Below are 15,044 nucleotides of genomic sequence, written 5' to 3' on the forward strand. Positions count from 1 at the left end.
CCCTCTACCAATCCCTTCACTGGCTCCCCTTCCCCTACAGAATCGTGTTCAAGCTCCTTACACTTACCTTCAAGGCCCTCTCCAACTCCACCGCTCCCTACATCTCCAGCCTCATCTCCATCCATGCTCCATCCCACCCTCTGCGTTCGGCCAATGACCATCGCCTCTCTTCCCCCCTGGTCACCTCCTCCCACGCTCGCATCCAAGACTTCTCCCGTGCTGCCCCCCTCCACTGGAACCAGATCCCCCGCTCCATCAGAACTTCACCCAACTTGTCCAGCTTCAAACGGGCCTTAAAAACCCACCTCTTCCTTATAGCCTTCCAGTCCCCCACTTAACTGCCCTCCTTCCTGTCTCCCACCTACCTCCCTCCTCGTCGCTCTCCTCTCCCCCCCTCCCCTCCGTCTTTGCCTCCGCTCTCCCCCTTTCCTCCTCCTACCCTTGCGTCTCTGTCCGTCCTACCCTCTCCTTAAATTGTACGCTCCTTCAAGCAGGGCCTCCTCTCCTCCTGTTCTCCACCACCTTAACTCTGCTCTCCAGCTCCTTGTCTCTTCCATGAGGCCCTTCTACCCCTCTAGCTACCCCGCTGGGGCTCTCGCCTATCATCTAGCTGTACTTTGAGCTTCCAAGTTACTGTGCTTTTTGTTAACTGTTCCGTGATGTCTCACCCTGTACTGTATTTCTGTCTGTCCCTGTACGGCGCTACGGATACCTAGTGGCGCCCTATAAATAAATAATAATAATAATAATAATAATAATAATAATATATTTAGGGGTTATATTTACTAAACTGCGGGTATGAAAAACTGGAGATGTTGCTACAGCAACCAATCAGATTCTAGCTTTTATTTTATAGAATATACTAAATAAATGATAACTAGAAACTGATTGGTTGCTGTAGGCAACATCTCCACTTCTCCAAACCCGTAGTTTAGTAAATATACTCCCAGGACACAGGCAGAACTGAAGAGACCAGGATATAGAAAAAAAATGCAAGGATTAGGATGCATATTCTCATTGCTGGGTATATTACTGGAAATATATTACCATGGTTGCTCATGTTAGTACTGATTTACCAGGCTTGATCATCTACAAATAACAAAGGTCATGATATAAACATTACAATTGTAATGACAGTATGCTGGGAAAGACACTACTAAGGCTACTAAATGAATACTTTGCTGAATATCTTCGTTGGCACACTGTATGCTGCAAATTGTGGGCACAATATTTGGCTATTGCTAGATCTAATTATTAGGTTCATATGATGTGCAACACATGTATGCATCATTTACATCATTATTTCTACATGAGAAAATACCACATACACTGTTTTTCATTAATACTACCACTTTAAAAATGTAGTTCCTTGCCTTCTGCCGTAAACCTGGTGTCCTTTGCAAACTTTTACATTTTTTAAGCTTAATGTCCTAGTTAAAAATCAGTGATGCAGAATTAGATATGTTATGATGACTATGTAATGGTTTGGTTATAATTATGTACCAGCTCTAATAAGCAAGAACCATATAGACAGTATATCATGGCTATTCTTATAAAAGAAAACAAATAAACTTACACCATATAGCAAAGAAGGATGGGGCAGAAGCCACACAGGCTGAAGGACTCGAAACAACCATACCTCTTTATTATACCTATATCAATAGAGCTCCAAGAGCTATTGATGACTTGTAATACTTTTTCCCTGCAACATTGGTGAACAGTCTGTGGTGAGATCTAGTTAGTAGCTTCAGGTAAGGGGGAACTCCTGGGTTCAGGGTATTCTATACTAAGGAAAAGCTGTCCAAAAACAGACATCCCTTTCAAATGAGTTATCCACATTTATCCCCCATAAAAACTGTGCTACGAGTACAGTAATTTGCACAGTATTTTAGGACTCGCCCTGTCTACTGAAAGAGTGGATTGAACCACACAGTTTGACTGCATGCATAAAAGATAGCTTGAAGCTGTCAAATGACTTGGTAGGTAAACAAAAATTGTTATGGCTGGGAGGATGGTGTGTGGAGAATGTAACACCTGATTGGATACATGCTGTTCCCATTCAACCAGATGCTGCAACTGCATTTGATTGGAAAGCCAATCCACTGCATCATCATCAACATTTATTTATTTAGTGCCAGCAAATTCCATAGCGCTTTACAATTGGGAACAAACACAGTAATAAAACAATATTGGGTAATAGAGACAAACAGAGAGGTAAAAGGGCCCTGCCAGCAAGCTTACAATCTATGGGACAATAGACGTTTGATACATGAGGATAAGTGTTACATATTGCATACTGGTGCAGCCAGATTGCAAAGGTAAAATGTACTTAGTGGGCTATGTAGTCCAGTCACACAGCAATGTTGGTCAAAGGGTTATTGTCTTGTGTGAACTGTGTAAAGGTAATAAATGAACCAATGGAGCTTAAGAAGGTGGTTAAGGAATTTTATAAGCTTGCCTGATCTTCCAGAGCTGAAAACGGCATTCTTTGTATGCTGTCAAATACCATAGTCCTCTAAAGACAGGGGATGTCCAAAAGTGGTCATTACTCTAAATTATTTTAGTTTTTTTCTGTCACCACTCATTTGTTTTATTTTATAGATGAATTATGATTGCAGGGAACATCCATTTGCATTAATTCCTATATGGATCTTGTACCTTGCTACTTCTAAAATGAAACATTAGTGGTATAAATTTCCTTTTACAACAGTTGATACCTACCTACTGGTGTTTACAATAGGAGTTGAAAGGACGCATGTCAGTTGCCAACCGTAAACAGCCAGAGAGTTCAAGAGTGGCATATAGTCTGTGTGCACTTTTAAATCCTACAAAAACAAAAAAAACCACGATTAAGCACAATGTTAAATTTCAACTTCAATGACTTAAACATACATATTGTACAAGACAGAAATGGAAAGATTACAAATACATTTTGAAGGAGCTGAATGGATTAGGGTGTTCCTTGCTGAACATGGACATGCGCCCACATGTAGAATCGGGATTTTGCATTATGGAATAAGATTAGGGAAGTTATTTTCCTATTCAAGTATTGCAAGTTTATTTTACAGATAATAATAATAATAAATTCTTGTGACACTTTCAGTCTAGCCCTGTGACACACCGGTGTCCTGACACACTGGTCGGCTATCCCTGTGCTAGAGGCACAACGCAGCTAATGGAAAAATATAAATGACATATGAAACATCCATTGCAGACCCTCTAACATGACCACTTACACTCAGTGTAAAATGATCTTATCCTAATTATCCCATTTATTTTACTATTGCAATCATTGATGAAAAAACACCTCATCAATGCATTAGTTCAGTGCAGGTAACTGCTATAGTACGTTATGTGGCAGAATCAGGAACACGGCGAGCCTGAGTCATTAAGGAGAGCAAAGCAAAAAAAAAAAGGGAGCAACTTTGCACCTTGGCAAAACCATGTTGCATTGGAGAGGGAGATAAATTTAAATTGTGGGGACAGATTTATATTTGGGGTAGGACATTTCCTAGATGAATTTTAAATTTCAGTGTAAAAATAAATCAAGTATTTGTGTGATACATGACAAAAAAGTCAGTATTCTCTGTATGTGCAAAATAAACTAATTTGCACCCTTGTATTGTAACATGGTTTGTCCAGGATCAAATTTACTCCTTTTTTTGCCTTTCTTCTGAATGACTCAGGCCCAGCATCTGTATTGTTTTTAAATTACTTTTCAAATTATTCAGTTTTTTTTAAATTAATGTTTTTATTATGAGATAAACAAATAATTTGTTTGTAGCAAGTACAACAAATAATTATTACATAGGATATTCTGTGTAAGGTTTACAGACAAACAGGACATTTTGCAGAGGTGTGAATTATCAGCTATACAACCTTTGTTGTTCAGCAGCCTGCCCTTGCATATTATAATTGTAAATATGAATTTTGCAAAATTAAGAGAGCTGACATGATGACAGTTGATTAGTCCTGTGTTGTGTTGCTGAGATAGGACTGGGAACACTCAAGACCAAATTCTAATGGAAAAACATGCACAATTTCACAGCCAAATGTGGAACAAGAGGAATATTTTGTGGAAAAGTTTTGAAAACAATGCTCATTTCTGCAATTCATGTTACTCAGCATGTCCCTGTCCAATGAGTGTCTGGGAGTATAATGGGGACAGTTACTATTGCTCACTTTATAAATATTGTTCAGTATTCCATATCTACCAATAGTCAAAATGTTGTGGGATATCCCAGTTTCCTAAGGTCAAAAAGGGGCTTCGATGTCTTAGAAACAGACCAGACATGGACAAGGGAACAGCGATGTGGATGAGGAGAGAGGAGCAGTGGTGTGGTGGAGGAGAGAAGGGGCAGCGATGTTGTGGAGGATAGGGGGCAGTGTGTGGTGGAGGAGAAGGGGGCAGCGTGTGATTGAGGAGAGGGGGCTAGCGATATGGATGAGGAGTGGGGGGCAGCGATGTGGATGAGGAGAGGGGCCAGCGATGTGGATGAAAGGGGGACAGCGTGTGGTGGAGGAGAGGGTGCAGCGTGTGGTGGAGGTGAGGGGGGGCAGCAATGTGGATGAGGAGAGGGGGCAGTGATGTGGATAAGAGGGGGACAGTGTGTGATGGAGGAGAGGTGGCAGCGATGTGGTGGAGGAGAAGGGAACAGTGATGTGGATCAGTAGAGGGGGGCAGCGATATGGATGAGGAGAGGGGGGCAGCGATGTGGATGAAAGGGGGACAGCGATGTGGTGGAGGATAGGGGGCAGTGTGTGGTGGAGGAGAGGGGGGCAGCGTGTGATTGAGGAGAGGGGGCTAGCGATATGGATGAGGAGTGGGGGGCAGCGATGTGGATGAGGAGAGGGGCCAGCGATGTGGATGAAAGGGGGACAGCGTGTGGTGGAGGAGAGGGGGCAGTGTGTGGTGGAGGTGAGGGGGGCAGCAATGTGGATGAGGAGAGGGGGCAGTGATGTGGATAAGAGGGGGACAGTGTGTGATGGAGGAGAGGTGGCAGCGATGTGGTGGAGGAGAAGGGAACAGTGATGTGGATCAGTAGAGGGGGGCAGCGATATGGATGAGGAGAGGGGGGCAGCGATGTGGATGAGGAGAGGGAGGCAGTGTGTAAGGGCTAAGCTTTACTGCTTAGACATTGCAGTGATGTAAGGGAAAGTGTCTATCTATATTTCCAGCCACCAGCAGCCTTACTCAAGCCACTATGACAGATTTAAATGACTAACAAGTTTGTGTTGTCAATTAAAACTGTTTGTAGTGATAAATTAAGATACATTTATTGTCTTGACAGATTTAGCACAAACAGGTGCAAATTATGGGGGAGTGCCTGTCACTGGGGGCATGGCCATTGCTTCTGAAGCTCTAGGCCTGCATTTTACATTTCAGCCAGGGCACACTGAGGCAATGGAGTAGGGGACTCTTAGACCGCACACCACACTGTCACACACACTGCAATCTGTGACCTAGAGGAATCCCACAATCACTGCAAGATAAAAAAAAGTAATAACTGATAGCACCTCCATCTCCTCTCCCTTGCTGAATTCTCAAATTGCAGACAGAATTCAGTGTATACAGAAATCTATGTGACTGTTCTATTATTCGCTCATAGTAACCAGTTCATTGAAACAGCTGGAGCTCAGTGAAGTAGTAGAAACAGAGCTTTGTGCAGCTCGAAGACCAGAATAAGGGGAAGCGGGATGGAGGCAAGTAACAACTAGCGTATCAGAGTATGGACTGCATTGGCCACTAAGCCACCATTGACTTGGCTCTATAAAGCACACTTGGACACCAGGGACTGGACAATCTATTGTACTCTAGGCCACCAGGGTCTGAGCTCTGTATTATACACCAGGACACTAGTTCCTGTATTATACTCTAGGCTACCAGGGACCGAGCTCTGTATTATACATCAGGCCACTAGTCCTTGTATTGTACACAAGGCCACAAGACCGAGCCGTTTATTGTACAACAGTTACCAGTCAACAGTTACTAGGTCTATATTGTTCACTGGCTACTAGGGACTGGCCTCTTTATGCTATATTGGCCACAAAGGACTAGTGTTGGGCTCAGTATTTTACACTGACCATCAGGGAATAGGCTGTGTATTATACATTGGTCACCAGGGACTGGGCTCTGTATGATACACTGCCCATCAAGCAATGTACTCTGTATGGTACACTGGCCAAAAATCCTCTGCATAAGCCACTTAAACCATTAAACCTTGACCATTCTTGCCAGGCTATCAATAGATTAGACCTTGCCTTTTCTTCTCTCTGTGCAGTTTGTTTGAATGCACCTTCCTGGGAGGTTTGGGAACCTCCATTGTGTTATCTTAGGTAGCATTCATTATTATAGAGTTACACCACTATGGTACTCCCACTATTAGAGAGTTAGGTACCAACCTAATACAGAGCTGCATGTTGGCCTATGTTTCCAAAATCTGTACTAACTAGCTACTCTGTTTTTATTATGCTTTTTAAGCATTTGACAATGAATGCCCAGGTTTTTTTCTTGTTCATTGTGTAATGATTTACCACAGCCACATGAACATCTGGCTACAAATGTATAAGAGCAGCATCTCTTTTATTCTTTTTGTCCATGTGAGAAGAAGCATGTGCCACATTATTAAGCCTGCGACAAAAGTTCTCCCTCAAGACCATCTTGAAATGTTGGCATGCCTGGTAAATGTTGAGGACATTGGTTTTTTTTTCATAATGGAGCTTCTTGTATTCAGCTATGATATTTATTTCAGGGAACGTGGTAATTAGAATTAAACAGCTGCGACTCTACTGCTACAAATTTGTGAGCTGTAAAATTATATTAATGGATGATTAACCAGTAGACTGTTGTTTTTTTTACAAAAACTAAAACAAAGCATCTTAGAGTCAATACAGTACTATACAATTTCAAAGACAGAAATATTGATTAGGGTGTGAAATGACAGCTGGAAATATCATTGTTCCCATTTAACGGCCGTATGTTTAAGAAAAATAAATATTTAAAGATTTGCTTTAGATTTATACTTGATTCAGATTTTACTTATAAGTCCAGTTAAGAAATAAGACAGAGGTCCACATATTAATGTTTCCTGGTGTCTTTAACATAAGAAGAGCGTCTTATCAGTTGTGGGACTATGGGTCCTATTAATGATAGGAAGAAAAGCTTGTTTTCATCAAATTTAGGGGTTTTTTTTATTTACCAAAACCCCCTGGTCAGGGTTGGCTGTTGCTAGGTATCGCCAGCTATAGCTTTTGCCGGGAATCTCTGAAAAGCATCGGGAAGCCTATTTAACAAGTATCGTCGTAGTTTTCCTATCACTATCGCCATCTCTGGATAAAGACCGGATTAAGAGTACTCTCAGTGCTGCCAGTCAATATCACCAAGAAGCTGACTACCACTCAGCTGAGCAAGCAAGCAAATGTTCTTAAGCTGAAGTGAAACTCAATTTTCTACCGCTGAGATAAGTCAACTCTGGGGCATGATAAATATTCTCCCGCATGTCTTATGATGCTTATAAATTCATCATGTGTTCATGGAAACAAAGTCTTTATTTAATGTATCTGAATTTACATAATGTTTGCTTGATTGGGCGGCTGGGACCAGTGGGTTATCAGCTATTGAAATCTGCCTTGATATCAGATAACTCAGGAATGCAGGAAGATATATCTAACACTGAGTCTCTTAAAACTGTTTATATAACTCTTTTTCTTACTAAAACATTGCTATCATACTGTAAATATTCCCCAGAAATGCTTACATAATTAAAGTTCAAACTACTTTAAAACCATGGTCAATGTAGAGGTTTTTCAACTATGTACAGGGTTGTGGCTATAATGAGGCAAACTGCCATAGCTGTTAAGGTGGAAAGTTTGAGTAAAATAAAAACGTTAAGCAGTTTTAGGCCCTACTTCTCTTCTGATCTTCAGCCACTTACTGAAAGACCAAACAGCCTATGTCTATACACCCCACCCCAAGCCACACTGCACAGAGCCAGCCAGTCACATAAACCCCAATCCCCAGCCACATTGTGTAGAGCAGTGATGGGAAAACTTTTTCAGGAGCTGGCCAAATAAAAAAGAAAAACTTTAGGCGGGCCAATATAATTTATTAAAAAACTCAAATATCGAAATATATAATACAAATTTTTTGAATGGGACGGGAGGGTGTTTTATAGCGGTGTTACCTCTATAAGTGCAGCGATCGTACAGACACAGGACTTATTTCAGCAGGTTGTTGCAGATCCGTCTTTCTGGTGAGCCACTAACTGACAACACAGCAGCCAATCGAAATCCGCCTTAGTATATGGCCCAGCCCATCTCTTCTCACATGACTTTCAGCCATTAGGTGGCGGGCAGGTGTTTGAGTGATTGACATACGAAGTGTCCTTTTAGGAAGGAGGATGAAGTGTAATGGAGGAAATAGCTGGGAAGGCATAATAATTTTATGCATATTTTAATGAAATTTTTTAAAATATTGGCGGGCCGGATAGAACCTCTAAGTGGGCCGGATCTGGCCCGCGTGCCATAGTTTGCCCATCACTGGTATAGAGCATCCCTAAACCACTTTTTTTTATAGACAACCAAACCACTTTATAGAGTGCACAGTATTCCAGCACACTGCAGATACAATGGGCAGCCAAACTGCTCAGACCTGCCCCCAGCCCCTCCCTGGTTAGGTGGAATCTTGCTGGCTGGGTAGTGTATTACGGCAAGTCCTGACAGTAATGTCTATTTTACACCTAGAACCTTTTCAAGTCATTTGCAGTCAATTTTGACCACCTTACAGGTCACAATATTATTTTCATACACTTTCAAACAAAGACTACAGCGACCTGGCTGGATGCTAGGCGACAGAGCAATGACACAAGCACATGACAGTTTATAGAACATCTAGGAAACATTGCCACACAGCAGTGGCAGAAAAGAAAAGTGGTGCAGGATGGAATTGTCCTTGGATCATGAAATCGGTTATGGATCATTTGATCGCACCACCCGTTCCTTGGATAACTGTCGTAATTCTACAGCTAATACATAGCGATAAGTGTTGACCCCCCCAGGATGTGTGCTTTTATCAGACCCAGACCAATCCAGGATGCCAGACAATGCACTAAAAAGAGCCATTGTACTTCACAGCAAAAAGCAAGTTCATCATTGAGCTTCGAATCAGCCCCAATTCCCCAAAAAATATAATATAGTTATATACCTTTGACGAAAAGTGCATATTACAAACACTTTGTGCAATACTGACGAAACAGCAGCAAAGTGGAAGGTAATACATATACACGTCTATTTAGACATCCATGCTTACATTACTTCTGCAAGTAACGTTGTTCTTTGTTAATAAAACTGTTGTCTTTATACCGTTCAAAAAAATTTAAAATAATCCTCCACCATTCTTTGGATATTGATAGTTGATAGTAGGATCAGGTGGAGTTACAGCAGAGGTGTCACAACTAATTTTGGTTAATTATTTTACAGTAGACAAGACCGGATGTCAAAATGTTGTGCTGAGTCATCTGCATCATCAATGGGTGTCTAAGATTCTTGCAAAGCACACAACAGTATATAGCACATGTAGGTAACATTGGCACACAGCGGTAGCTGAAAGAAAAAGCGGTGCAAGATGGAATTGTACTTAGGCCCTCCTACCCAACCTTATGTTGGATTTTAAAAAGGACATGCACACTTTAACAAACCAAGCACTTCAGCGACAAGGAGTGCCACTTTTGAGGCTGATGTGCTATTAATGAACTATACTGTGGCAATATGGTGTTGTCATCATCCTCAGCCTCATCCTCACCCTCATCAGTGTGTACATCATCCTCACACATTATTAATTCATCCCCGCTGGAATCCACCATTACAGAAGTCTCAGAATTTTGATGTAATTGGCAGGAAAGGCCTTCCTTGTGAAAATGAAGTTAATTTTTATGAACATCATCTTTTCCACATTTTTAGGAAGTAGCCTCCTAAGCCAATCGCTGACAAGGATCCTGACTATGCTGAAAACTCTTTCCGAGTACACAATGGAGGGTGGGCAGCTTAGGCAGTGCAAAGCGATTTGCTACATGGGTCTCCAAATTCCCTTTTTTTCCTCCCAGTATGTAAAGGGACTGTCTGATGTGTCTGTTTCTATGCTGTCGTTAAAATAATCCTTTGGATGTTGATAGTAGGATCAGGTGGAGTTACGGCAGAGGTGTCACGTTTTTTGGTCAATTCTTTTAGACCAGACCAGATGTCAAAATGTTGTGCTGAGCATCTGCATCATCCCTGGGTCTCTTGGGAAAGCGAAGTTTTTTCCTAGCAGCAGTTGACTGAGAAACTGATGGAGGAGACGATGTCCTGTCACGTAACACTTGAGCTATCATCTTGCTCACCAGGAGCTCCATGCATCTCTTCAGATCTGGGTCAGTTGGAAACAAAGAGAAGACATAGCTCTTAAAACAAGTATCAAGCACAGTCGCCAAAATGTAGTGATCCGATTTCATGATTTTGATAACTCTTGGATTCTGGCGAAGCAAATAAAGTCTGACATACTTATCGTAATTGATTTATTTAATCTCATCTTTCAATTTCTCAAGCTGCTTTTCCAAAAGTCTAATTAAGGGAATCACTTGACTCAAGCTAGCAGTGTCTGAACTCACTTCATAGGTGACCACTTCAAATGATTTCAGCAACTTGCCCAACATAGATAGTATTCTCCACTGCGCTTGAGTAAAATACATTCCCCTCCTTTCCCAATGTCATGGCTTGTGGAGTAATCGTGGATGGCTTTTCGTCTGCAGAATCATATACAGGGTGGAATTCTATCTTCTCACAACCTCTTGCTTCAGTTGGTGGCAGGGCAAATTAAATTGCTCTTGTAGTTGCTGCAATCTCCTACATGCTGTTGCCGAATGCTGGAAATGTCCAGATATTTTACGGGCCACAGACAGCATCTCCTGCATGTCCCTGTCATTTTTTAAAAAGCTCTGCACCACCAAGTTAATTGTGTGAGCAAAACGGAATGTGATGGATTATTATAATGCGCTCACAATATTGGTGGCGTTATCAGAAATGACATATCCTGAGGAGAGTCCAAGCTAGATAAACCATGTTGCAATTACATCCCTTAATTTTAGTAACAGATTGTCAGCTGTATGCCTCTTAGTGAAGCCGGTGATACACAGAGTAGCCTGCCTCTAAAAAATGTGACATACTTGGGTACATGCTGCTGCTGTTCCTACTGGTGAAGGCGAATCACCATCTCAGTGGGCTGTCACAGTCATATAATCTTTAGGTTGCCCAGTTCCGCTTATCCACATATCTGTGGTTAAGTGTACAGTGGGTAGAATGGCATTTTGTAGCCCAATAATTACATTTTTACAAACTTTCTGGTAGAGGTGAGGAATAGCTTTTCTAGTAAAATGGTGTTGCAATGGAATTTGGTAACAGGGACACAAGACCTCAAGTAACTGTCTAAAACCAGATGCATTAATAGTGGATATTGGACGCAGATCTAATACTTGCATAGTCACCATGGCGTCTGTGATCCGCTATGCGACTGGCTGACAGCTTTCATACTTGCCTTCTCTTGCAAAGGATTGTTTAACAGTCAATTGTTGTAAATTACTAGTAGTCTTCTTCTTGGTCTGTTTCTTGGTTGAAGATTCACCCACAGCAGCAGCAGCAGCAGCAGCAGCAGCAGCAGTGGGACTAACGCTCAAGAATTCTTCTGAGGAATCCAGGATAGTCGAGGAGTCATCTAGCCTTAGCAACTTGGATGCAGGACTAACTCTGACGCTACTGAGGATATTGATGAGGATGGTGTTGTGGGTGTAGATAGCAGGCGTCGGGATCTAGCTGAGAGAAGTGACCTAGCTGATGATGGGCTGCTTGTTGTTATTTTTTTAGCATAACTTTCAAATTTTCCCAACAGCTTGCCATGAACTCGCTTCAAATGGCGTAACATGGATGAGGTTCCTAGATGGTTAAGGTCCCTACCTCTACTAACTATGGCTGTACAAATGCTACAAATAGCTAGACAACTGTTGTCAGGATTTAGGTAAAAATAATTCCACACATAAGAGGTGGATTTTTTGGTCTCATGCCCAGGCATGATAATGGCCTTCTTATTATCACGTGCAAGAACTGCTTCCAGTGGTGCAAGACTTACACAAGCAACATCATCCTCATCAACATCCTCATAAGCGCTCTCGTCAGCTACAGAAATATCCCCCTCATCCTGTTGCAATTCCAAAGTGGTATCCTCAATTTGTGTATCACCGGCTACACTTGGGCTGTTCATGCACACATCTGCAGAAATGCTGAAAGGGGGCCTTCTTTATGGGTACACTATCAGACAGGTCAGGATTACACATAGCACTCGTGGATAGACTCTCTTCAGGGATTTGTGTCATTTCTGACTCTGAACATACATTTTCCTCTAATGCCGTACTGTTTTCTTCCAGCTCGGCATTTACATGTAAAAGTATTTGGACACCACTTTTGGAGTCCGAAAAACAAGGTCTTGGTTGGTCATGACTAACCTTACAAGAAGATGACTCAGTGACAGTTGTAAAACTAGCACTCAGAGAAAGGCAAATGCCTCATTCTTTCCTTACCACTGTTTGTGTAGAATAGCTTGTTGGCAATTTTATTTTTTTCTAAAGATAACTTTGCCTGGATTACAGGTCTATTTTTCTTTACCAAGGTAAAAGGTGTTTTTTTTACATTTTTGTTTCCCTGACTTAAAAACACTATGCACTTTAATCTCAAGGCTTTAGCAGATGACGTAGAGGGATTACTATCATCATGACTGGTGCCAGCAGCTGCTTGGTGCTCCTGGTCTTCTGTGTACTGCTATGAATCCATTTTGATAACACAGTACAATGTGACTGCAGATTAAGAACAACACTGCCAGCACTATTTGTATTTCAGCAATGACAATTAGCAATGGAGCTCTCCTGTTTGTGTGTTACCTATATAACACAGTACAATTTGACTGCAGATTTAGAAGACCAAGCCTGTCAGCCCTATTATTTCTATTTCAGCAATGACAATTAGCAATGGAGCTCTCCTGAATGTCACTGGAGCCTTTAAAGAACAATGCTACCCCTCCTTTTTTCTACCTATGACACTGCCCAACTGCACTAGAGACTGCCAAGAACCGTGCTACCCCTTCTGTGTCCCTGTGTGAAATAGCACTGGATCGCCATGGAGGGAGGTACTTATAGAATCCAAAACTCACAAGATCTGACAACGTAACAATGACGTTTTGCCTCATTTTCAATTCTGAGGGTGCGCAAAAATACAGAACCGGCTCGGCTAGGTACTCGGATCTGCTAAGTTCGGGTGTGTGCGGTTCTCGGGGAACCGAGTGTCGTGAACATAGAGAGCTTGCAGTTATTTCTAAGGGATAATTCATAACTGCAGTGTAAATAGGTTGTATCAAATGAATCCATTGATAAGTTAGTGTAAAAGTTAAAGACGCAGAGTCTGATGTAATTGTGTTTGATGGCTTTTTACATCCCAGTGTGAGGAGATACGTCTGCCACTTTTAGCAGCTTCCAGGATGTTTGCTTTAGACACTTGAATAGACTTTGTGGTGCCAATCACAGCTGGAGATCCTTTTAGGCAGCATGTGAAAGCCTACACAGGTATATAGAAATATGACCTTCAAAGGAAAATGTTGTCATAGTTCATATTTTGGGAAATCTGGAAGCCACTCCGTACCGATGGGCATATTGTTGTAATCTCATCATATTTGGTATTTAAACGTGCGGGAGATTATGACCGGTTTATTGAGAGGGGTGTTATTTCTCTGAGATATATCTGTGAAGAATTACCAACAGGTCAAAACTTAGGAATAGTTTGACCAAACCTGAGGTAACACCCAGGGGACATTTCCGCCCCCACATTAGCATTCACACTGCCCCTGTGAATGCCGTCCCATTTGAGTTTGCTTAAAAGTCTGTGTTCTGAGGGGAAAAACTGTCAGACTTTTGGGGAAATCAAGTTACATTGATAAGCTGTCCATCTTCCTAGCCAAATTCCCCTTGGCCAGAATGCAATTCATGTAAGTGCAAATCTGAATGTAATCCTTTTTATTTTAAACTGTTTTTGCTTGTTATGTCAATATATTAATTGTTTATTCATTATTTTCCTTTATATCTGAATGCCCTGTATTTTCGTATATTAAATCTAAAATTTAATAAGTTGCGTCCTTGATACTTTAACGGATTCATTAACCTGTTTAGAAAAGATTGCTCGTCCAGGTTACCCTGTGTGTGATTTGTTGATACATTTGATTAACAAGCTGTGTGTGCTTGTATTTACATTTGTGTAACAGTCTGGAGGTGTGAAGAGTTAACCCTGTGTTTGCTGGTGTGAGTCTTGCTAGTTTGTGGAACTAGAAGCCTGTGTGCCAGTGTGGGACAGTATATTGGGGTCCTATTGCCCGTACCCAATAGGTGGTGGCTGAACCTTGAAGTTTCTGGGGGGGGGGGGTGAGAGCGCTGTGTTTGGGGGTGATTCCGTAGGTCTAGAACCTGTGTGATAGGTGAGAGAGACTGCAGGCTGAAATCGTGTGTGACCTCATACAGCACACCCCAAAGTCACGGCAGCTGGGAGCGTGTTCGTGACACCGAGCTTGAGCATCTCTAGTCTGATTAGGAGTACACACAAACTCCATGTGCATATCTTCCAAATGTCCCGATTTAGGCAAAACCGTCCCCTCATCCCGGAAGACTAGACTTTTGTCCTGAATGCTTGTAATGTTGGGAGTGGTGTCCTGCCCACTGCTGTGAGTGCGTGCAGTGTGCATCTTCTACTGGTGCCTATGTCAACATGGGGGTATTTTTAAGGCATAGGAGAAGGGATGGGGATGGTCTAGTGCAAGCCTGGCCAACCTGTGGCTCTCTAGTTGTTGTGAAACTATATAAATAGCTGATGATGATGATGAACTACAAGTTCCAGCATGCTTTGCCAGTAGATAGCTATCCGATATCCCTCAGGACATGCTGGGTTTTGTAGGACATGGCATGCTCCAATTTTATCCGCCCACG

At 42.0% G+C, this 15,044-nt stretch overlaps 1 protein-coding gene and 1 long non-coding RNA gene across 3 annotated transcripts in view; both read right to left on the minus strand.

The window, feature by feature from the left end:
• The window catches only part of LOC142158401 (uncharacterized), a 604,325-nt gene that overhangs the window by 12,573 nt on the left and 576,708 nt on the right, over positions 1 to 15,044 (minus strand). The window lies entirely within an intron of this gene.
• The window catches only part of RFTN1 (raftlin, lipid raft linker 1), a 283,814-nt gene that overhangs the window by 8,836 nt on the left and 259,934 nt on the right, over positions 1 to 15,044 (minus strand). For both annotated transcript variants that reach the window (XM_075212313.1, XM_075212314.1), the window contains exon 8: positions 2,722 to 2,825. In XM_075212313.1, coding sequence (XP_075068414.1) covers positions 2,722 to 2,825 — 104 coding nt within the window. The remainder of the gene's footprint in view (positions 1 to 2,721; positions 2,826 to 15,044) is intronic.

Source organism: Mixophyes fleayi, chromosome 5 (genome assembly GCF_038048845.1).
Source record: "Mixophyes fleayi isolate aMixFle1 chromosome 5, aMixFle1.hap1, whole genome shotgun sequence".
In the NCBI taxonomy this organism is placed as follows: domain Eukaryota; kingdom Metazoa; phylum Chordata; class Amphibia; order Anura; family Limnodynastidae; genus Mixophyes; species Mixophyes fleayi.